This window comes from Cinclus cinclus, chromosome 8 (genome assembly GCF_963662255.1).
Source record: "Cinclus cinclus chromosome 8, bCinCin1.1, whole genome shotgun sequence".
NCBI lineage: Eukaryota > Metazoa > Chordata > Aves > Passeriformes > Cinclidae > Cinclus > Cinclus cinclus.
Window position 1 is genome coordinate 24,741,083 of NC_085053.1, and position 24,024 is coordinate 24,765,106.

A 24,024-nucleotide genomic window follows, 5' to 3' on the forward strand; every position below is an offset into this window, starting at 1 on the left:
TTTAAGCAGGGTTTATGAAATTAAATACCATTCCACGCTGTCCAAATCATCAGAAGGCTTAACAGCGAGATTAAAGAGAGATTGTAACATCCCCCTACTCTCCATTTTCTCCTTTATCAGCAGCAACTCATCCATTTTCTACCCTCACAACTTCTAATATCCATCCTCATATGTCAGATATACCTGACCTGTTGGCCAGAACACCTGGAGAATGAGTGTCTGGTCCCCAGTGAAGAAGGGAACACTGATGTTTAGCAGGTCATAGATTCCCTGGTACTCCAGGAAGACAAAGTCATACCCTGTGACTGAACTACTGACAGTCATCATCTATCAACACCATTTGCCCAAACTAAAATTTTAAAAATGTAGCTTAAGTACTTAATAAACACAAAAATAGATGTAATCAAGATTTAAATGCTATGGTTTCTTTTTCTCTGAATATATAAACATTACTTTTTACTATTTTCATTAATAGTTAAGGCTACATGAAATCAAAGTTTTATTGCTGAACTCAGCTAAATTACTGTGATACTGCAGTAAGATTTATCCTGCATTTAGAAACAAATATTGCATTAATAATAATTTAAAAAGCAGAGAAGGAAAAGGTCAGAGGTACCCATGAGCTACAGCAACAACCCATGAGGCTGTATCAAATTACAGCAAAACAAAGTTCCCTACCAGATCAGGTTTTAAATCAGTTTATCCACTGTGCATGGCAATAATCAGTGGTTTCTTTTTAACAACACGTCTCATTTATCATCATTGTGGTTTTTGCAGTCATACACAGCTCTTGATCATGTTCATCTAATAAACCTCCAGGAAAAAGTAGGAGGTTTTAGTTTATTTGGGTTTTTCTGGATTGGGCTCTCACTCCCATACTCTTCAGCAACATACACTTAATTCATGTCAATCAACAGATAAAGTTGACTGAGAGACAAAGTTATCCTTTATTTTGCATCTGTAAGATACAGAAAGCAAATACAGGTTTTGTGCCACAGGACCTACACTAATAATGATCTGCTGGTGCAGCAAAGTTCTCTTGGGGAAAAGAAGCTGCTTCAACTGTAAAGAAATACAGCAATGTGGCATTTTCACACTTCTGTCAAAGCTCTGTCTCCAAGGATTAAATCAGCTCAAACTTCTTCTGAGCCTACTTACAGGGGTTAAATACAATAGAGGCTCCAAGCTATTTTCTTTAAAACTGAATATCTCACTTGTTCATATATCCCCAGTTTTGTAAACTTGATGACATTTAAGGGGCACAGGAGTAAGAAAAAACAGCAGAAGCATTATGTACTTTTTTGATGGAAAGACCTCTATTAACCACACTGTAAAACTAAAGAGTCCAGACACTGTTTGTTAAGCAAGATGGAAGACTAAAATAATGTAGACAGCAAATGGTAGCAGTGCACATGTACATACTGCATAAATATTAAATATCCATGTTCTAACAAGACAGCTATAAGTAGACCCTGCAAAGAAAAAAAAAAAAAAAGAAAAAGGAACAACCATCTGCTTTAGAATTTCACTGGGAGAAGGTTGTGACTATTAAAAAAAAAAAAAAAAAAAAAAAAAAAACAAAACACCAAGAACACATTACTAAGGCAAGATCTGTTCCAGGCTGTTCTTCCCCAGTGTCAGTCCCCTTTGAGAGAGGTTCACATCTCTATGGTTATGCAAACATTTCAAGATACTACATTTTTTTGTCTCTCCAAACAGGGATCTTTGATCAACAAAACCACCCTGTGTGGCTAATTTATAGTCATTAAAAATGTCTGTTACCCTCAAAACAATTTTAATAACCAGTGCATTAAACCTTTTTATGGGTTATTAATATAAAGAAACCATGTCTGGATCAGAAAGCTCCTTCAGCTCCCAAAAATCTGCTGCTCAGAGTGATGCTGCTCAGGGGAGCAGCACTCTGTGCTTATGCTGCTCTCACACTCCATATCCACAGGTGTCCCTGCTGGATCCAGGGTACCACAGATTTCTAATGCTATCACTATGTAAAGAGTGAAATTCACCTTAAATGGAAAACTATAGGAGCTTCAGAAGATTTTTCCCAAAGCCAAGAATCCTAGGTGTGTCTCAGTGCTATCCATAGCAAATTCTGCCCTAACACTGCCCCATCCTGGAACAGAATAATTTCTGTTTTGATGACAACCTTCAAACAACTACCAGGCCCACAATATAGTTCATTAAATTATAAACAGAATGTAGCACTTCCTGATTTATGCATTTTGTTTAGGGATATCAATCATATATCCAGGAATTGGAACAGCTTATTTTAAAATTCATTAAGTACTGCATAACCTGACCTAATTGGATCTGCTTTGGGCCAGAGACACATCCAGAAACAACTTCCAGTCTCAAGCACCTGAGACCCCATCATCCAATAGTACAGGTTATCTTGATAAACATACTGTGAATCCTGGGGTTTTTTTAAATGAAAAATATATCAAGAATGTGATATAATACTGGACTGACAAATGCCCATTAAAAAGGTTCAAAGTAACAGTATTTTTGGTGTGTTCTTTTCAGCAGCATGCTTCCAAGTTACAGTATTGAAATATATTAAATCCAACCTTTTTGTTTTCCAAAAACACAGGGAACAATAAAGCAACAGGGTTAATGAAAGGTTACCAAATTCACTAACAGTTTGGGCAACATAAAAAAATCTGTGGCATTCTGAAATAATTTAGGTACCTAAAGAACACTGCAAAGCAGACTGAAAATTAGAATTTTTCCTCAAGGGAATATTAACTTAACTAGATTAGTCAGTTCTGACTAATTGTGACTATCTTTTAGGAGTACAAAACAGTGTTAGAAGGAAAACCAATACCCACCATTCCTTAACTACCTATTGAAACAACAATGCCAATGACTTCCTTCAAAATACACAGCTCTAGTGCTAACCATTTAAAAGCACTGAGGCACATCTTAGAGTGACTCTCATCCCAGGGACCTATGAATAATGTGGGTTTTTAGACAGTACAAGTATTCAACTCACAAGTTGTAAATGCTCTGTGGTTTTTCAAAGTTTGAAGGTGGCCTGGATTCACCAAAAGCAGAAGTCTACATACACTGATTCAATATTCAAACGAGGCAAAGGTGAACTACAGATCGGAGGGGATTTTTAAATTTCCAGAATTTAAAAGGGATGTTTAGATGAATTCAGAGTTAAAGGCAGGCCCAGGCAAAAGCCAGTCAAAGGCTTTTGCAATAGGTGAGGAGGGAGCTCTTCCTCAGTGGCCACCTCTTGTTCCTCCCCTGTCCTTCCCAACTTCCACAGCACACACAGGTTTTGGCTGACAGACACAGACCCCTTAACATTTCTTTTGCCTTTGGAACCTCCACCCCAGTGAAGGGCAAGAGCTTTTACAAAGCACAACACAAAAACAACTCTCCAAAACAGGGCACTAGAAAATACATCCATAAGCAAAAGGAGAAAAAGCAAGCTGGAGCAGCACAGTGCTGGAAGAACAATCCTTTCAGAGGAAGAGACTGGAGAGATGGAATTAACCTGCACGCCTGAGACATGCACGAGTTTCACTGGGATAAATAACCAAACCAGTTTAACACAACCAGCACAAGCTGCTCCCAGAGAATTCCAAAAGGCTCATTTAGCTTTGACTGCATTCAGCAAGTGAGACCACTTGAGTCTACTTATCAAAGCCCTTGCAGAGCTATACATTTGTTTAGCTGAACACGGAGGAGGTTTACTTTAAACAAACACAGGACACAAGTGAGACCCCGAGACAGGGTAATAGGAACTGCCATGGTACATGATCCTAAACCTAAAGATGTCCAACCAAACGGCACCAGGTGCTTCAGAAAGTCACAGGGAATTATAATGGAGTAACTTGCTCAAGAGGCATTTTCTTCCAACCCCTGATTTTCTGACACATTTAGATTTACAGTATTAGGAAATTTTTCGTGTATTCAACTTAAGGCAATAGCCTCATAAACCACATATTTAATTATTTCTTTGAAACTCAGTAAAAGCCTTTTTTGATGAGAGGATTCATTTATTATGACTTTCAAAAATTTATATTCTCCCTCAAATGCTACAAACTCAGATTTTACTTTCGGTTTAACACAACTGGCAAGCTAAAAAAACAAAGTTCTGCATTTTGTGTCTTCACTATTCATTTTGCCTCTCCTCGTTATACAATTAATATCTTCTTGATATAAAAACTCTTTCTCTCAAATCACAAATGCAGAAAGTTTACCCCATGCTGTTTTCTACATTAGCAGAAGAAAAGACAGGAAGAGGTGTTAGCTGCCTGTAGGACAGTATTTAAAATTACAACCAAAAAAAGAAGTGTTTCACACTCAGAACAAAGAAAAACTTCATTTTATATTTGACTCTTTCAGCATTTAATCTTAGATTTATTTTTCTGATTTAAGTGAATACAAGACCAAAATTTACATAAAAAACCTCACTACAGAGGGGGAGATGACACACAAGACAAACATACTGTGGTTTTGAGTTCTGCAGAATAAAAGAACTCTCGCTGTTATACTTTAGAAATATTGGCCTGTATTCATCTGTGCTTGAGGATCACTCGAGATTTGCTGAATTTTAAAAAGTGTGACAAAATATACTAAAAAGCCCTCATTAAGTAATCCATAATAAAGTTTTAAAAATATTTCTTGTCTTTTTTATTTTATTATGCATTTCCACAGCACAAAATGGGTCATTAATAATACTTTGCTTACAATTGTCAGTCCACTGCAAATAATTCTACTCCTAATTTGGATTAAATGTGATATTCTCCCTGACGTGCAATGCTCCTACTCTAATTTGCTAATTTCACATGATAAACTTCTTATCCTAAAGATTTAAAATCCATTTTTTATTTGATGTTCGAACAAAATAAATGGGACAACAGAACTCCAAATGCTTTCCACAATTGAGATAATGGGGTTTTTTCTTAAAAAAAAGAAAGGAAACAAAACCCAAAACTGAACAAATACTATCCAGAAAGAGGAAAAACATATAGCTAAATTATAAAAAAGACATATTAGTGAGACAAAGCATCCATGAAAGGATAAAAAAGCAGAAATTAATTTCAAGTTGCTTTCAAACAATAAATCTTCAGTGACAAAGGAACATATTTTCAAATGCAGTAAAGCAAAACAGGAGAAGTGCAAAGACTTATTAGTTCCTTTTGAGCATAGAAATATTTCTTAAAATGAAACTAACAGGGATCTGCTATATGTATATATTTCAGTAATAACAGTAAATGTTTTGAAATCATGCTCCTCTAATAACTTTCTTTTTTGCAAATACTAATTTGGGATAATTTTCAACACTGGCAGGTGCAGACATATCAAAACATTTGCTCTGACCTGCTCATACTGTGATTTTGGAAAATTGGATAAAAAGTAAGACCACACACAGACTTCTCTTGCAATCAGTTTATAACAATAAAAAAATAGAAAATTCCAGAATAAACAACAGAAATTTTAGTAACTGGTACTGACAAAAATATCCTGTAAGTATAAGTCAAATACTGCAGTCAGTGTGGATGAATACAACAAAGCTGCATTGATTACCACCTGTTCTTTCTGCCCCAAAACATCCAGAGATGGATGATCCAGATGGGACTCTGAGATTCCCAAGAAGGGAAACGTGGCTTCTGAACAGCTTTATGCAACTACTAAATCTCACCTGCTACAAGCTAGTCTGAGATGTGCACTCTAAACCAGGAATTCCATGAAACTTTCTGCAGAAATGCCAATCACTTTAACCAGAAGGAGGCTTTCTCCAAACAAGATCACCTTACTACACACACAGCTACTTTGAAATCACTGCTTTCATAGGTTACAAAAATTGACTGCTATAAGTTGAAGTAATAAAAAAAATATTATTCCACTTAGATTTTAAAATTAATTCAGTAATATTTAAATAACAAAATTACTAATTGCACCTCGGTAGTAAGAGAAGCCATCTCTACCTGTGTTATTTTTGGCAGGCTTTTCAAGGCAAAGGGATGAGTCAGCTTTTTCCTGTAGCTTATGTTATATTTGCTGGCATCTCCCCAGCTTTGCAAGTCTCAAAAGTATTTCCAAGTGCTAGACGTGAAGCTACACCCACAAAGTTTATACAGAATGACAACATTTGTCCCCATCGTGGTTAAAATTTAACCAAAAACTGTAATTGAACTACAATGAAATGTCTTCTATGCATTCTGCTTTATTTCAGCTCGCTTTCTTTACAACAAATACACTTCATGAAAAGCTGCAAAACAATAGAATCGCTAATAAAGCAAAAAATTAACATTTCATCAAAAAATGCCACATAAATACATTCATACAGATGATTCACTTCATCAGCAAGAGAGCACGCGTTGAAATAGTTTACAATTAGCACTCTAGATGTGGTTTCCCATTTCTCCCTACATCTTTGGTGGCTTCAGCAAATTTTTTCCTGCCACTCCAACAACATGGCTAAATGCACTAGGAAGCCTTTCAACAGTTAGATATACTTCTAAAATTCTGAGGAAAAAAAAAACTAACCCTAAAGTTTGCACAGTTCCTTAATTTTATATTGTCACTGCCTAATTCCCCAAACAAAGTGCAACAGAAATAAAAAATTCACAATTGAATGTGTTTTCTGGGCATAGTGAAAGCAAAGAACACATACACATTTCTAAGCAGCTTAAGGATCAGCATGTACCTGAGCTGGCTCTAGTTCAGCAGGAATAAAGAAAAATAATCTACTCTCAACCACCCACTCAAAACTCATTCATATACAAAGGGCAAGTTTTTTAGTCCTTAAAATCCTAATAGATAGAAAGCAGGAGAATCAGACAAATCGAAGGCTGTGCCTTGATATGAATATTGGAAAATGTTCTGAACTCCCATATTTTTTGAACAGCAAGGCTAAAATGCAAAGTTTAGGGATAAGCTACCTCATAACAATGTATTCTTTGTTCAGCCTTAAAAAAAAAAAAATAATAAAGTGGGGTTTTTTTTAGTCATTCATTGTAACATACTAGCTCTTCGAAAGTACTACCAGGGAAGAAATTACAGGACACAAGAACTCAGGACACAAAAAGTCATAAAGGTATTGCCAAAAATCCTAAGGTCCCTTCACTGAAAAGCCATAATAACATGAAATATCAGCAGTGTTCCAATGTCCCCACCTGTAGTCAGCCAACTACCTAATCATTAATCCATAATAAAAAATAATTATGCAAAATTTAGCTTAAAAGTCTGGAAAGCAGAAAATGCCAAGATGAAGTATGTAACCTGCAAGTTGTCTCAGCATTCCTCCAACAGCCTGTGCTGAACTGCTGGAGTGGAGGGGCAGCAACACAGGGCTTCCAGGACAGGCTAAGGAGAATTTATTTAAATAAAACTAGAAACTGTTCCAATGTTCAATAGTATTGTAAGTAAATCCATTTTTAAGACACCCTGCTTTGAAAGTGTGATGGCTCTAGATGGCTCCTAGCTTTTGTGGTAAAATTTTTCACAAGTACGGTTCACTTGTAAAATAGCCACAGCACTGGCACGGATGCTTGCTCTTAAATCATTTACTTCGTTTTATTCCTACTCACAGTCCCAGCATGACTCAGTGACAGACTAAACACTTGTCAAACACATGTTTATAAGATGTGTGCAATTTTTAGTTCAACGAGTCACAGGGTAATAAACTACAGATACCTCATACCAGCCAATCCACTATTAGTACATTCTAGAAATTTATTCTGAAGCTTAAATGTCTCAGGACAAACAAATGCTAAGCAATCTTCATAGAAACTACCAATATAGAGGTAGCACCTCTATAAAAAGTATTTGGAAAAACTAAGGTAGGTGGATGATGCATCCACAGAGCTCCAACAGTACAGGGATCTCAGGTGTTGCTTTTTGTTTATTTTCAGAAGACAAAATTCTCTGTTAAAAGAAACAAGAGTCTTTTACCATGAACAGAAATTTAAGTTTATTAGTCCCATTCCTTGTTTAATCGCTATACAAGAAAAACTTGAGGTTATTTCTTAAGTAACTGAAATTACTTAAGTAAGTAAAACCCTAAATTACTTAAGTAACTAAATTCAATCTGTTATTTGAAAAGGAGATAGAATTTACATTTTACTTTACAATATTGCCAGCAAAGCTTTACCTAAAAATTTTCACCACTCTCTTTCTGGCCAGAAAGAGAACTAAAATTTTATATACATCATCAAAGCAACAAAATAAAGCCATAAAACACAATCACAACTCCTTTGTTACCCTCACATGAATAAAGCAGGTTTTTGGGGGGTTTTTTGGTGTTTTTTTTTTTTTAATGGATAAATGTGCCTACAGCTATGTGGAAAGTCATACCATGATTACAACTGCCTATAGACCTACACATTTCATATAATCTTCCATGAAAAAAATACATTAAAAGGAAATGTGTTTTACCAAAGATTAAGGCATTGAAAGTAAGTAAAAACAATTAATTTAATACTGTTTTTAAGAATCAACAAGTCTTCTGTGTTACCACCCAGCTGCATAAAATACACAGCATGCATCTGAGCTTACTCAAAGACACAGAAATGTCACTTAGAAAGCTGCAAAAAGCTGGAAATATGGAGAATGAGAAATACAACAATTTTTGCATGCAGAGATCCTTAATTTAACAGAAAATACATTAAAGACTTCCAAAGGGGATTTCTATAGCCCTTTGTAAAAGGTAAGTTCACATACAATGTCCTACTAGGAGTGATTAATGCTGCAGTTGAACACACAGAAACACCTACAGCTCCTGAATTTCCTGGAGAACAGGCACCATGCCCACGGGATGCCTGCACCACTGGGATGCCCATCCACCAACACACCTTGGGATTATCTAACTCAGGGCTTCCTTCCTCCTTCCCTCTGCTAGCAGCAGGGTTGTGAATGCTGGACAGTGACTATAAACCTGCTGAGCAGACAAGAACATGTTCCACAAGAGAACACCTGTCTAAAATAAAACTTTAAATGCTTCCAAAAAAAAAAAAAAATTAAAAAAGGGATACAAACCTCTGCTTCCAGTAGGCAGATGTGACTGTTCATTTGACCACAGGGAGAATGTTATTAATACAATGTTCCAAAGACCATGTTCCTAACAGTGAAAATCCCTCAGATCTAGTCCTAATGAGAGAAATATAACCTGAATGTCTCACTGGGCCCACAGTGAGTGGTGTCAAATAGATACCATATTCAGTATGCAATTCTAAAGTGAAGAACATAGCAGCTCAGCAATACAAAATAGAAGGGCCAGTGTGATGAATACCATCACCATAAAGTGCAGTCCTGGTTGCCAGCCACTGAAACACAGCCTGCTTGCAATGCAACAGGAGAGCTGCTGAACACATGACAAAAACATACACTGAACACTGCCCCACATTGAAGGAAAAGAAAGGGCCCTGTGCCAAACTCAAATTAATCACCTAGTTTCTGCAGGCAGACTAATTCAAATCAATCAAAATAACATACAGAGAGACCACATCAAAGCTGTAGCAGGGCAAACCAGAGAGAAAAACAATGTTAATGGATCAGTTTTACCAGCTCCTACTGAAATTTGCTACACGTTATAACAAAAGGATAGTTACTGGTTAGAGTACAGGAAGAAGTACAAATAACAGATTGCTGAATACTGTCAAGAGCCCATTTTTTGCCATTCCCACCTAAATGGGCACCTCCAAAAGAAATAAAAAATTGCAAAGTCCTACCTGATTTTTCTCAGTTCAATTTTTTTGTCTGTTCAGTTACTTTTTTTCCAAAAGACATTACATAGATGTAAATACACATATACAAAACTGGTACTTATAGTAAAAAACAGTCCTGTCTGACAAATATTTTCCAAGAAGTTTACAAGCCAGATGCAAAAAAAAAAAACTCCATCTAAGTTATCCATTTAAAATTAAAAGTTCTACTTGAGAGTTGAAGCTTTATAAAAACAGATGTTCAAAATATACAATTTCTTCCTGCAAGATAGAGAATCACTTCTTGTCAGGTGATTCTTGGAACCTGAGTATAACAGGAACTGCAAGTCATCCCATTTCCAGGTGCACTAAAGTGATTTTACTGAAGTTATACTGTGCTTTGATCCTCTACCAGAATATACAATAATCAAGCCATGTATAACAGGAAGGCACAAAGGCAATTTTGAAAATAAAAAATGGGGGGGGGCTTCATATTTATATAATCATTACACACACATTTACAAGTAAATTGAATATTGGATAATAAACGGCCCTCTCCCCCCATTATTTTGATGAAATTTATTTTCTTCTTAAAGCAATGCTAAAAAGCATCAATATTATAATGTCCTTTGGAAAATATATGAAATAAAAACATTTTTAAACCAGGTAACAGGAGTAACAACAGAAATGGCCATCCTCAAAAATCCTGCTTTTCATTTAAAAAACCTGTTCAGATTACCAATAGAGAATAAAGTCATGCTGCATACAAGGGACTAGAATTTTTCATTAAATCTGTGAAAGGTAAAACAGATGACTTCACTTACTTTCATGCAGAGAGATTCAAACACTGGGTCTCAAGGGAGCAAAGAGCTCTCACCTGTGTAATAACCTCACATATACAAAGATTCATACTGCATAAGGTCAAGTGATGGGAGATTTTCCTTTAGATATGTACCCTCATCAGAAACATTTCAACAGTCACAGAGCTGGGATTTTTCACTCTTTTATTTTATTGTTTTTACACAAAGTTTATGATATATTTATCTGTCATTCTTACCTTCACATGCCAAAAGAGAAGGTCAGAGTTTCTAAATGGGCAAGCTATGAAACCATGAGACTTTACAACAGACAGAAATTCCTAACTTCTGCTTCCTCAGATGGTAAAAATTACTGTAAATTAATAGAGCTGAAAGAGATGACACTCAGGAAATAACATATCAGCAACCCTGGGAGGCTTAAGAGAGCTGGATCCATTTATAGCAGAATGCCTGAAGAGATCATTATATTATCTATGTTGATCTTCTGTATCTCACAGAACATCTGAAACATTTTGTCACCCAGCCTATAATAAGCCCTGTAATTAGGCTACAGTGTTCTAACACAGAAAAACCCTAAGCTGCTCTATATGCAGCAGACCACCACAAAGGCCAAGTCACATGCAGCAAAGGGGAACTAATTATTGGCAAAATTAGGTTTCATGATCCCACCACGCAACTTTTACACTGTTGCTGTTGAATTCCTCTGCAGCACTCTTGTGACCAATTTTATTTTGAGCACTTGAACAAAGCCAAGAGACCAAACATTTATGAAAGATAGCTTCCCATACTGCTTCAAGCAGCTACTGCAAAACATATACAACTGCTTTGAACACTATAAAACATATACACTCTGAGACATTTAAATCCAGTTTATTTAGTACCAAACTCAAGATAAATTAAAGGCCATTTATATTGTATTAGAGTATCCAATATAGATTATTAGAGATGAAGACTTCTAATTGGGGGAAAGTAATCTTTTAAAGTTCAAAAATAAGAAGCTGACATTTCAGTTCTAAACTGAAAAGGAAAAGGAATTCTGTATAACTCTTAACAAAAAACAAAAGTGACTATTACTAAACCAAGAAAGGAGAGCCTTATACTTTAACCCAGCTTTGGCTTAGTTTAAAGGTAAAACCAAATGTCCAAAAGATACAGAACATAGTAACAGCAATAGGAAAGACACTGGTGACATTTTAACCCTTAAATTCTAGGGAGACAGAGGGAAAAAATCCTTACAAAGTAAGCAGCAGGAATATTTCTTCAGCGCAAACAAAGTAATCCTTAGAAAAGTTTACACAAACACAGCACTTGTAGCACAATGTAAGAAACTTTTTGTTTTGTGAACTTAATAACCTCTGCTGTCTCAGTGCATTCTGATGTACTTCTCTGTCAGCCCCTGTCAGTACCTACTTCCCTGTTTCTGTTTAGGATCCTTCTGCTTTCCAGCTCACCAGGGCTCCTTCTTTTGGTTGTTTTGGCTGAAGTCCCAGAGAAACAGCAACACCCTTGAGCTGAGTGTCAGAGAGTTTAAGAAGCAACAGGTGCCCAAAGAAATCTTCACCCTGGGTCTTTAGCATAGCCTCTGATAATGCACAACTTTTTTTCCCAAACAGGAACATGGAATTGAGATATGGACAGGTTGAGTGAAAAGCAAGAGCAAATCTCTTTGAGACAAGAACTTCCTTAACTTATGTTTTTGGGTTTTCCCCCTCTTGTTGCAGGAGTGCCCCTGAACTTTGATTGATGACATCCTAATGGGATTTGCTTAGCTTTCTACTTATTAGCCTGGGTGCCTCACAGAAGATTTCTTCATCAAATACTGACTTCTGATTTTACTTCCAACATCACAGAAATAAAGGAATCAACATTTTAAAGCCTCTGAATCAGATGCACAAAACAAAGTGAAATTTGAGAGAACAGAAACTGTGTTCTTCCCAAAGGATGGCAGAGGAACCCTTACCAAAATCATCATTACTTAACTACCATCTTCATGAACTGTGAACCAAGTTCTTCAAGTTTGGTTTTCTTTGGAAATCAAAAAAAAAGTTTTGATCTGTGTTGAACGACATATTTAGTGCCAAACTAAAGGATTTATTTACTTTTTCATCTCAGCTAAAAACAACCCAAGACCTTTTGGATGAATTAAAACAAACCCTCCCCAATTTCTAGGCACTGAATCTGTACTTGAGTACTGAATCTAAGGTATAAAAAAACCCCAACATAAACAAAAAAACGATCCACCACACATGGATCATGCACTTTTAATTCCCAGATAAAAAATGCTACATTTCTCATAATTCATGAGCTCTTCCTCAAATTCTTCTGAAACACTAAAATCCCTTGCCTGACAGAGATTCTTGATTCTCTCTCACCCCAGGAACTCCTTTTCTTCAGTCTTCTCATCCTTCATTCTTCTGTTTCTATGTCCTTGTTAGATTAGCAAGACTTGCTTTTCACTCCCAATTCCTTTTTTTTTACAAGAAGGCTGCTTTTAATAAAAATGAGCCAGTGTCCTATTAATGACACACCCTTAGGGCATCTCCTTCACTTACATATTCTTTTTTTTCTTCTACAACTTACCATTTCCTTTTCACAGACATTCCTCTCATTCATCTTCTGCCTAGTTTCAAAAACTATGGACCTTCCTCAAGCACTTCTTGCATTCCTAATTTCCTACCCCTTCTTACTTTCCCCATGCCTTTTTTAAGCTTGCACATTTGGGTTATTACTTCTTTCCTCTCTATATTCTAATTCCAGATAATCTAGTAATCACTAATAAAATTAAGCATTTAAAGGTGTTCTCATAGCTTTAGAAATTTCACTCTTCTTTCTGCTCATTCTGGAGCCTGAGAAGAGACTTATTTGTTCTCACCATTTTTCATGGCAGTTCTCTCATTCAACCCAACCTGTGGAGCACTTACTGTAATGCACACAATTTACAAATCCCTCAAAACCACATCCAGCAGATCTAATGGATTTTATTTGGAACTTCACAACCTGAACAGAATACATAAGGCTACTCCTTGCCTTCCAACAACTGGATTTTCAAAAGAGCTCATGCCATGTCATTACAAACTACTATGGCTATGACAAAAGATGTTTTAACTCCATCACTCAAAACACACCTGGGCTTTTCTGTTTGAAGCCACTCATGACAGACACTCCCTTCTGCACACTGGCATCTCACTCTTGACATGTTGCAAAATAAAGACTCTGTGTTCATTTTAACACGTAGTTTCAAGTGTTGGGAGTTTGCACTGGTTTTTTACAATAGGTTACAGTTGAAACGATATCCATAGTCAATTTTGGAAATTTAATTTTTTTTTATAATAACATTCTGATATTTTTGATTGGTCCAAAGGTCATTCATTTGGAAGAGAGAAAAAAAAAGGAGGAAATCAAATGTTTTACTTTTTAAAGGAAGATCACTCACTTTTAAATTAAGTTCATTGTAATTTACACTTCTAAACCTTAAGAAATTGGATTAATATTATTTATTTAATATTATTTATTTACTAATCCTACAAAGAGTCTTAAAACACCTAAGATTACTTTGCTTGGTTTTATTGGTTTCCTCGTATTTGTCTGCACATCAAATCCTGCTGCAAAACAGATGAGAGGTTTTTTCAGGATGAGTGTTTGTTGGGTTTTTTGTTTTACTTAGTGGTGTCTGGATAGCACCAAATCTAAATAAAGTTATGGCTTTAATCATCTGACTCAATTCTGCACAACCACCAACAATAGAAGAGCAACAATCCGAATTTTAAATTAAAAGCACATGGAAATTTAGAGAAATTGTTTCACCTTCCACTTCTTCCACAGGAACCTAAATCCTCAAAAAAACATTTGTGCATACACAGGTCTTCTAAAATAGCTACCCTTCATAATATTTCTTACAAAATGAAGCTAAAAGGAAACTAAACAAAGTGGCTTTAGAGGACAAGAAAGAAATTCAAAAAGCCTGAAGACAATCAGAGCAGAACAGGGTTTGTACAACTCAGGGTTACATTTACTTGGAGATGAGGCTTTAACAGACCAGAAACAGTCTGCACATAAACAACCTGTTTGTCTCAGCCACGAGACACCTCCAAATTTGAAATAAAGCTACCAGCTGTCTCAGCAAGATGTCATGCCACTGTTACATGGGGTTGATCTATGAAATCATTTTCTTAGAATACTTACCACTAAATCCCAGTTATTTTGTTCAAGCAACGTTATAGCTTCATCAATATTTTCAATACCAGTACACGCCTAAAAATAAAAAGAAACATCAAACAGAATTAAAAGCATTGATCAAAATCAGGGTATTAATACTTAGAATGCAATTAATTCCAGCAGGATGACAGGGAAGGTATAGGTTTTCTCTTTTTGTTACAAAAGGGTAATCCAGAAATCAGGCTTCAGGTTTTAAACATCAAACATTTACGTATAACTCCCTGTTCCACCAGAGGATTCTTGTGTAACCTTGAGCAAGCCACCTAGGGAAGCAAGACCAAGTAATTCTTTGTAAAATTAGGACAATAGTGCTGTCCCATGAAGGCATTTTGAGAATTCCACCTTCAAAACTATGATGCACTCCTACTAATTTAAAAGGGAGCACAAAAAACCTTCAAGTTCTAGCCCTGTACTCTGGCTTTACCTAGTTCAAGAAATCTAACACAAAAGCACTATTGGTAGTGGTTAATGTTATGTTAACCCACATAAAACCGTATTTTGAGCTGAGCTTAACTCCAAATACAAGAGCATCCCTACTCAGCAAAAACTGAGATGCAGCAACCTGCTGCCTTTTTTTCATACCAAGACCTTTGCAACTATTCAGCTTCAGCAGGTAGAGCATTGCTGCTCATTCTGCCACATACTTGCTGCTGTTCACATTGAAGACTATCAGATAGATTTTACCAGAATAGAAAAAAGGAACAGTTACATTTCTTTCTGGAATTTATCTTTCATCCTACCCAAAGCTATGCTCTGTATTCAAACACACAAGACGAGTTCAGACTTTTACAAGATCTAAAACATGATCATGTTGCTTTTGCTCTACCATGCAGTTACAGGAAACTGTGGCACATAATACTGCATCAAAAAAAAAAAAAAAACAAAAACCAAAAAACAAAACTTTTAACAGTAATAATACAGAGCTAGATAACAGCAGCAAACAAATCCGTTCTCCTGATTCTCTTTATGTCATAAGAGAAGAAGGAGGCCATGCAAATACCTTTTTCCTCCCCAGACATAAAAAGCAATCAGGTCATGTATTTCCCATGTTCTGACTTATCTCCCAATTTACAACCATGAAAACATAAAAAGAAGAAATCACAGAAATTCAAGGCTGATTCTCTCTTCTTAAATTCAATCCTGAAAAATTCCAAACTTACAAAGCACTACATGCAGTATGTCAACATAAAATGGACCAGTCTGAAGGACCAGAAGATTATGGAGAATTTTGCCTGCAGAGAGGAGGCAGCAGTTTCTACTGCTACACAGTGCTCTCATGACCACATTGATCCTCTCTGCAACAGGACAAAATTTCTTCCACTTCAGAGCATGCTGTGCTAATGCTAAATTTTACCCACTTCACCTTGGGAATGCTAATAAAACACCACTTTCCTCTTCAGAAGCATCATTTTTTTAAGAAGCATTTTTCTCCATTATTTCTTGCAGTTATTTCTGAAGTTAAAAATGGGACAACACTTCAACACAATTCCCAGCAAATATTTGTACATTTATATACATCTATGTCAAGCAGGTTTGAGGAGTACCAGGGCTTGAGCTTGACCTTTCTGAAATCACAAGATGGCTCATACTATCATCAACCTGCCACTGGAACAGATGTGAACAGATCTGCTGAAAAAAGTCCTGCTTTGAGAAAATGCTCTGCAGAAGTGAAGTGTTTCTGTTTACGTTTGAGTGAAATACATTTAATGTGTTCATTACAGAAAGAGTTACTATTGCTCATTTGTCAGCCCTGCAAAATCTGCATGACATTTTAAGAATTACCTTGTGTTGCAACCTACAATAAGAACTTGACCAACAATGTGTTGTTTTCACCCCTGGGCTGTGCAGATGAAGTTGAGGAGATGGTACATACAATTCAGGATTTAACACTGGTTTTAGATACTCTTTTTATCATTCCTGCAGCTCTTCTGATTTGCCACTGTACTCTCTTAGCCCATACTAACTGCAAATCAGTTCAGCTCACTTCAGCATACTCCCATTTTTGAGATAAACTGACCAAAATGAGCTTATCCTTCTGCCAGAGCACACAGTGAAAGGATTTAACACATCACAGTGAGGGCAAATTAAAGAACTAATTCACCTGTGTGTCTGCATCCTTCCTGAACCATCTTTCTGGAGATTTACAGTGTAAAGCAAAAGCCTACTCCTGGTCACTTAGCAATACAGAGTCACTGGGTAACAAGAACAGACAGGTGCAAACACCAGCTGAAAATAAAAATCATCAGAGTTCTTAATAGCCAAGACAAGCAGTTTTGGTTTAAATCTTTGCACCATTTTTACAGTCCTTTTTAATTGATTTTGAGGAGTTCTTAAACTAAGATTTCACTTTCCAGATGGGCCATTTTTGCTAGCTGTCAATGAAACAGAAAACAAACATATCAGAATTGCAGCAGGAAAGAATGACTGCTACTTATCAATGTAACCATAAAACAGTCATTCCCAGATCTTCCTCAACACACTGTTAATGTCAGGGTTGAGGCAAATTAGGATTATTTAGAATCTTATTATATTTCACTATGTCAACATTCAAAGACTACATACTACAACACACAAATCAAGTCAGAAGCCATCAGTGAAACCAAAAAATCCTAGCAACCAAAAATTAAAGCTGCTTCCTTGTACCTGCATAATGCCATGCAAGCTAAATTAAAGAAAAATCATCTGGTTTGCATGTCTTTGATTTTCCCTAAGAAATTAAGCACTCTAGACAGGCAGTCCCTCACTGGCAAGTGTGACATGACGTCAAAGGCTCTGTAGTGACAGATCAGTCCCAGAACAACCTGGCCTGCTCCTGCCTTTGTTTTCTTTAGGGAAACACACACAGGAAACCAGCAGGTCCTGTGAACAACAAAATTAGCAAAGTCTGCCTCTCATCCCTAATTGCAAGGGCTGATTTAAGCTTTTCCTATGGCTGGAATATTTATAAGAGCTTATTTTAATAGGACTACTTCCCATATTACCTGGCTGTATTTTCATTATATTTGGAATAGTTTCATTGGTACAAGTCCAAGGGACACCTGGCACCTTAGGGTTCTATATTCCTTACTTATCTAGAAAGGCAGACTGGAATTCACAGGGTTGAATTATTTACAATACATATATTTTCCTCATGTTTATTCTTTTTTTTCCACCCAATCAAGAAACAAACAAACAAAAATTAAATAGGAAGAAGAAAGTTAAATTTCTTCAGAATCAGAAGTGAAAAAAATCCTTCAAACTACAGCACAGCAGATGAGCTCTGAAGATGCAAAAATATGTCTTTGTTGCTGAGCAAGTAAAGTGAGAGGCTGAGGAGACTTTTTATTACTCACAGATTTTTATTCAGCTTATTTTCATGAGAGACCTGCTTAACAGAAGGCATTAAATATTTTAAAAGAAAATTCCTACCTGAATACTACTAAATCTTGTTTCAGTGAACAACCAGCACATCCTCTAAGTCACCAAAAGATGAAAGAAACAAACCACCACAGAACAGGTAAAACCTTGAAGACTCACTGATTTGTAAACCTTTACACATCAGAAAGAAACCAAAGAATTTTTTTTTTGAGGACAAAGGAGAAGGTAGAACAAGTTCCTCCTCCTCTCTGCATTTCCTGTAAATCTAGGATTTCATTTTCAGCCTTCAGAGCAGCTCCAGAGACTCTGCAGTCACTTCTTTGCTTTTCCAGACCACACAAGAGGCAAACGAACGCAAAGATGAGAAAACTATTGTAGTGTGCTGAATACATAATCAGATTCTGAAGATAAAGTTACTGAATGTTAAAACAACTTTCATAGCATCCTGCTTTTCCAGGGCGGGTAAGTGTTTCCACTGGGCAGATTGAAATTTTCACTTAATAAAATTTCTGAGTGTTCTCCAATTTTTTTTTTCAGGAAGCCTCATACCCCCACAATGACAGAGACCTTACCCTTGGAATGTTTCACAGGTAACCATCAGGGGTCCTAACCTTGCACAGCAACACTAACCTTAATAAAAGAAGCAAACTAGTCACTGAGGAAACAATTCAATACCAAAGAAGTTGTGAGGGCAGACAGGCTCCAAGGCATTTGAGAAAAAACCTAGGAGCAGCTTCCAGAAAGCTGTAAAGCAGGATGGCACGCTGGCTCTTCTAAACCCTTTGCAGGGCGGTCTGAACCCAACAGCTGTAACAGCTGGATCTGGCTTTGGAGACCCTCTGTGCCAGCCCACCCCAAGAGCACAGGCTCCAGCCACCTCCCCAGCCCAGGGAAGCAGCTGCCCTCCCCATCTGGCAGCAGCTGCTCCCCAGCACTGCCGCAGGGACCCAGGCAGTCGCCGCGTGGCAGAGCCGGAAGGGCCCAGCGCAGCTCCCAGCACGGAGCGGGGCTGCTCCTGCAGCCAGGCTGAGAGCAGCGTGCGGCTGCTGGGACCCGCTCCCAGCCGGGACGCTGCTGCCCCGACAGGCGGAGCTGCAGCCGCTGCCAGCAAATGGTATTTGGCAGCGAGGCAGGATGTCTCTCACCTGTGGCACGGTTCTCCTTCTCGCCGAGGCAAAATGAGGCAGGCAAAGTATCCAAAAGGCCACATTTGGCCTCAATCTCAACATTCCTTTTGAATAATTCCGTATTTCCTTTGGCTACTGACAGTTGCTGCTTTTTCTCCAAAAAAGGGATTGTCCCATCTCTGAGCTAACCCAAACTAGGCCTAAAACATTTTGTACAATAGGTTCAGGCCCATTAAAACCACGCAGACAGACAGCTGTGAATTACACTGGGTACCACTTGCTCCTGTAACAATCCTGTAGCTCAGTCCATCATTTCAGTGTTCATCCAAAGCTCCAGTGCCCAAAGAAACAACTGCATGAAGGCACCAAAAGATCCAACAGGATTTTCTAGGAAGAAAAGCTTTCACCCTCTGGGAGCTCGTACAATAGCTCAGGAAGCATTAACACACCTGTGATTGCACATACAGCATCCCAGGAAGTGCTTACTTTTGAAAGTACCAAATAAAAATTTATCACTAGATGGAGTATGGCAACTAGAGTTAACTCTATTCCATAAAGATATATGAGGTTCTCAATAGACATAAGAAATGCTGGCAAAAAACATACATTGTTAAAAATCAATTCACTGTCCCTTGGGTAACTTACTCTTCAAAAGTTGAAAGAGATCAGGAGCATGAAAAACTCTTTGGGTCCAGGCCACAGACCTGCTCGGGACAGCCAAATTACAGCTTCAAATCAGCAGCTTAAAAACAACCACCCAGAGCTGTTCTGAGTAGCATTTGAGATATAGCAAATGATATTACTTATCTCCTTGCATACACCCACTGTAATAGAACCAAGATTTATCTTACTATTTTATTCACCTCTTCAGTTACAACCAGGCAGTTCACAGACACACTTCAACTCCCTGACAGGTTTTGCCTATCTCCAAAGACAGGGAGTACACAGCCTCTCTGGGCAGTTTGTTCCAGTGCTTTACCACCTTCATTGAGAATTGGTTTTCCTTATATTTAATTATAATTTCCTGAGCTGTAACCTACATCCACTGCTTCTCACCCTCCAACTCCAAGAGAAATTTGATCCTGTATTGTCTGTTATCACCCACTGTACAACTGAGACAGCAACTAGATCCTCCTGCAGCCGTCTCTCCCAAGCTACACAAAGCCAGCTCCCTTAACATCCCCTTTCACACAAAAATGCTCCAGCCTCCTCCCTTCCTTGGTAACCCTTCAGTGGACTTGTTCTGCTTTGTCAGTGGAGTGACTGACACTGAACACAGTACTCCTGGCAGCAGTGGTTTCTTCTCCCCTGTATAATGAGAAAGAATGGCCTCCCTCAGACTCCTGGAACACTGGTGCAGCCTACTACATGGCTATTACCTCTTCTAGAAAAATCCTTAATTCCCTTTCCAAGCATCCCCAACAAAAATCAGGTTTCTGGATGCAAGTTATTTAAACAATCCAATCCTGAGTTTCCTCTTTTCTAGAGTCATAGCACTTTGCTTCCTTTTCCCATCCATTATGATGAGAATGGCTCAATAATCAATGATAATTATCAAGTCTATAAAAACCAAGGTTTGCTCCGGATTGTATCTGCTAGAAGTCCACTCAAACCCAGAAAGATTTAGGACACTAATTCACCCATGATATATACAAGTCAGAAAAGTTTCTTTAAATTCACACGTACACTGTAGCAATAGTGATTACTTCAAAGCTACTGAAAACAAAGTGTAACACTTCTTCCCACAAAATAGGTAAAGTTAAGCCAAAATGCCCAGGGGAGCAAGTAAAGGCTTTAGTACCATAATATCAAATTTAAGATGGCTGTGTAACTCCCTTCTGGGCTATCAAGAGATGCAGCACATTCAGACACTCACAACTGAGATTTTTTGGTACCTCAGTTTTCCTCATCCCAGAGTCCCACCTGTCTCAGGATCACCTCCACAGACTTCATCAGCTACACCCCTCTGTGGCACCTCTGCTCATTCTAACCTTGCAACAACCCCACCAGTGTATCTAGACTGTTCTAAGTATGAGTCATCCATGGTTATTAAATTAACTTTTACTTCTGTTTCAGACAAACACTAAAAAAACAACATCCAAGCGTATCGACCAAGACACAGACTGAAAGGTCACCTACTGCAAGCATCTAACTGAAGAGATAGATAAGAATGTTTCTCTGTTTTTACATAACTCAGAAGACCATCTGGTAAAAATTAAGCAGATTCACCAGCTGTTCATTTTGCAAAAACAAGCTAATTTACTTACCAGCATCAGAAATCAAGAAAGGGTTTTAAGCAAATATGCCAGAATAAAGTTTGCCCAATGCATTTCAACTCCCACACCCAACTATTTACAAGTTGCATCATTCTACTATTTGAGCATCCCCTTAAGCAAAGGGGGAAAGAGAAGGAGAGAGAAGAAAAAATAATATTTCTGAAGGTCACAGATGACATTTCAACCTATAGCTACCAAGTAGACAGGAGTGAACTTTGCCCACGCTCTGAGATGAGTGCAAGCCTTCCAAACAAAGCTAGGGACAAAGTCTGAACTGGTAGCATGAAGCTCTAACCACTTCTCAGCAGAACTAACTAACTCAGCACCACATTAACCACTTTCAAATGGATTCCAGCAGACTGTGAACTTTCTCAAGACTCTGGAGCAAATTCTGATTCCAGAATACCACGAAGGCAGATCCCTAGGAAGCCCATGAGCTGAGCCAAGACATGAACTCAAGGCTCCCAAGCCCCGTGTTACCACTCCAGTGTTTAAGCCACACACATTACATACAAAGAGCAGTGGTGAAACTGAATTAAAAAACAAACCAAGTCAGTACCCATTAATTAGTACTGTACACTACCAAACACATTTGTCCTTCCTGAGGGTTGAAGACAGCCTTTACCCAGCAATTACAAAATATTTTAGTTAGGATTATCCCAAAGTTTCTGTGTTTGTTTAATACTTCTATTAAGTGTGTCAGTGAAGGCAAAACCCCAAGGCTTCCTGAATCATTTTGCCCTTACAGTATAACGTAAGAAAAAATGGATGGCAAAAAAGAAAATAATTGTATGGGTCAAAAAAACACTTGCTGCACATTCACACTCATCTCCTGTCTCCTCATTGTCTCAAAAGCAACTCAAGAATAAATAAAAGCCACTTTCTAGATAAGCACACAAAGGAAGAGTACTAATCCATATAAAAGAATATTTTAGTCAGCATTCCACAAACACTATTTTATATTTTTTTGTGAAGAACAGGACAGCAAGGAATAGACATATTCTTCAAAATCTGGAAAAGGCACTGGCATGGTTTAACTCCAGCCAGCAGCCAAGCCCCATGGAACTGCTCACTCACTGCCCCAGCAGTGGGACCAGGGAGAGAACCAGAAAGGTAAAAGCTCGAAAACTCACAGTTTGATATAAAGACAATTTAATAGGGAAAGCAAAAGCAAGCCATACAAGCAAAGCAAAACAAAGAAATAATTCCCTGTTTCCCATGGGCAGGCAGGTGTTCAGCCACCTCCAGGCCAATGGGGCCCCACCACATGCAGTGGTTACTTGGGAAGACAAAGACCATCACTGTGAAGATCCTCTCTTCCTTTTTCTTCCCCCCAATTTATATACCAAGCATGATATCATATGGTCTGGAAAACCCCTTTGCTCAGTTTGGGTCTCCTGTCCCAGTTGTGTCTCCTTCCAGCTTCTGTGCACCCCCAGTCCCCTGCCCAGTGTAGCAGTACAAGAAGCAGAAAAGGCCTTGCCTCTGCACAAACCCTGCTCAGCAATAACAAAAACATCTCCTTATTATCAACTCTGTGTTCAGCACAAACCCAAAGCACAGCCCCATAACAGCCACTGGGAAGAAAATTAACTCTACCCCAGCCAAGACCAACAGGCATCCAGAGCACAGAAACAGAATCGCATTCAAACTCCAAGCACAGGTCATACCAATAGCACAGGCCAACAAAGGCTGAAAAGAAAACAAAAAACAGTTTTCTAAAGACATAAAAATTATATAAGCTTTTAAAAGCATCAGGATGAGAAAGTCTGACAGTAAGTCAGTGGGATCAAAGGAAGAAAATAGTAGAGAAGCATTCAAGGAAGGCAAGGGAATATCAGAAAAGCTACATGAATTCTGTGCACTGACACCCACTACTGAGGAGCTTTGGGACCATCCTGTAACACAGCTGATCTGTACAGAAAACATTCTCATCCTAAAATGCCAGCAGAGACATATAGTAAAAACCACTAGATCTGTGAGAGCCCCCAAAACTTTAAAGGAACTTAAATACCAGTTTTTCACAGCAGACTTCTCTTCAAATCAGTATTGATTAAAGGTGAAATCAATACCATGTTCCCACAGTGCTGACCTGAATTTTTTGTGATGCACACGAGAAGGGGTTAAGATTCCTACAGTTCAAATTTGACCTCTGTACTAGTAAGAAACAGCAGAAATTCCAATAAAGTATACAGAATAGGCTTAGTAGGTAAAAGCATATGACACACTGAGGAAAAGTGAACACAGCTTCTAAAAAGCAAACTCATATATCACAAAACTACTCAAATGTCTCTCAAGAGCTCAGTCAGTTGAAGAACACAAGACTGACTCAAGCTGACACAGTTTATTTCCAAAGCTTTACAACAAACCCCATCATCAAGCTTTCAAAATGCTGACTTCCAGAAACTAGGATGAGGCAAATCCATTCACATCCTGTTTCTTTCAGCTCTTTCCTAAGAACCAGCCACTGCTGTAGAAGAGACATTAGGCCAGCTGGGTCTTCAGCCTGAGCTGATATGGCACCTTTGGTATTTGCTCACACAAACAACCT

At 37.9% G+C, this 24,024-nt stretch overlaps 1 protein-coding gene across 1 annotated transcript in view; it reads right to left on the bottom strand.

Moving 5' to 3' along the window:
- FAF1 (Fas associated factor 1) overlaps positions 1-24,024 on the bottom strand; it is a 153,992-nt gene that overhangs the window by 122,681 nt on the left and 7,287 nt on the right. The window contains exon 2 of the mRNA XM_062497347.1: positions 14,681-14,749. Coding sequence (XP_062353331.1) covers positions 14,681-14,749 — 69 coding nt within the window. The remainder of the gene's footprint in view (positions 1-14,680; positions 14,750-24,024) is intronic.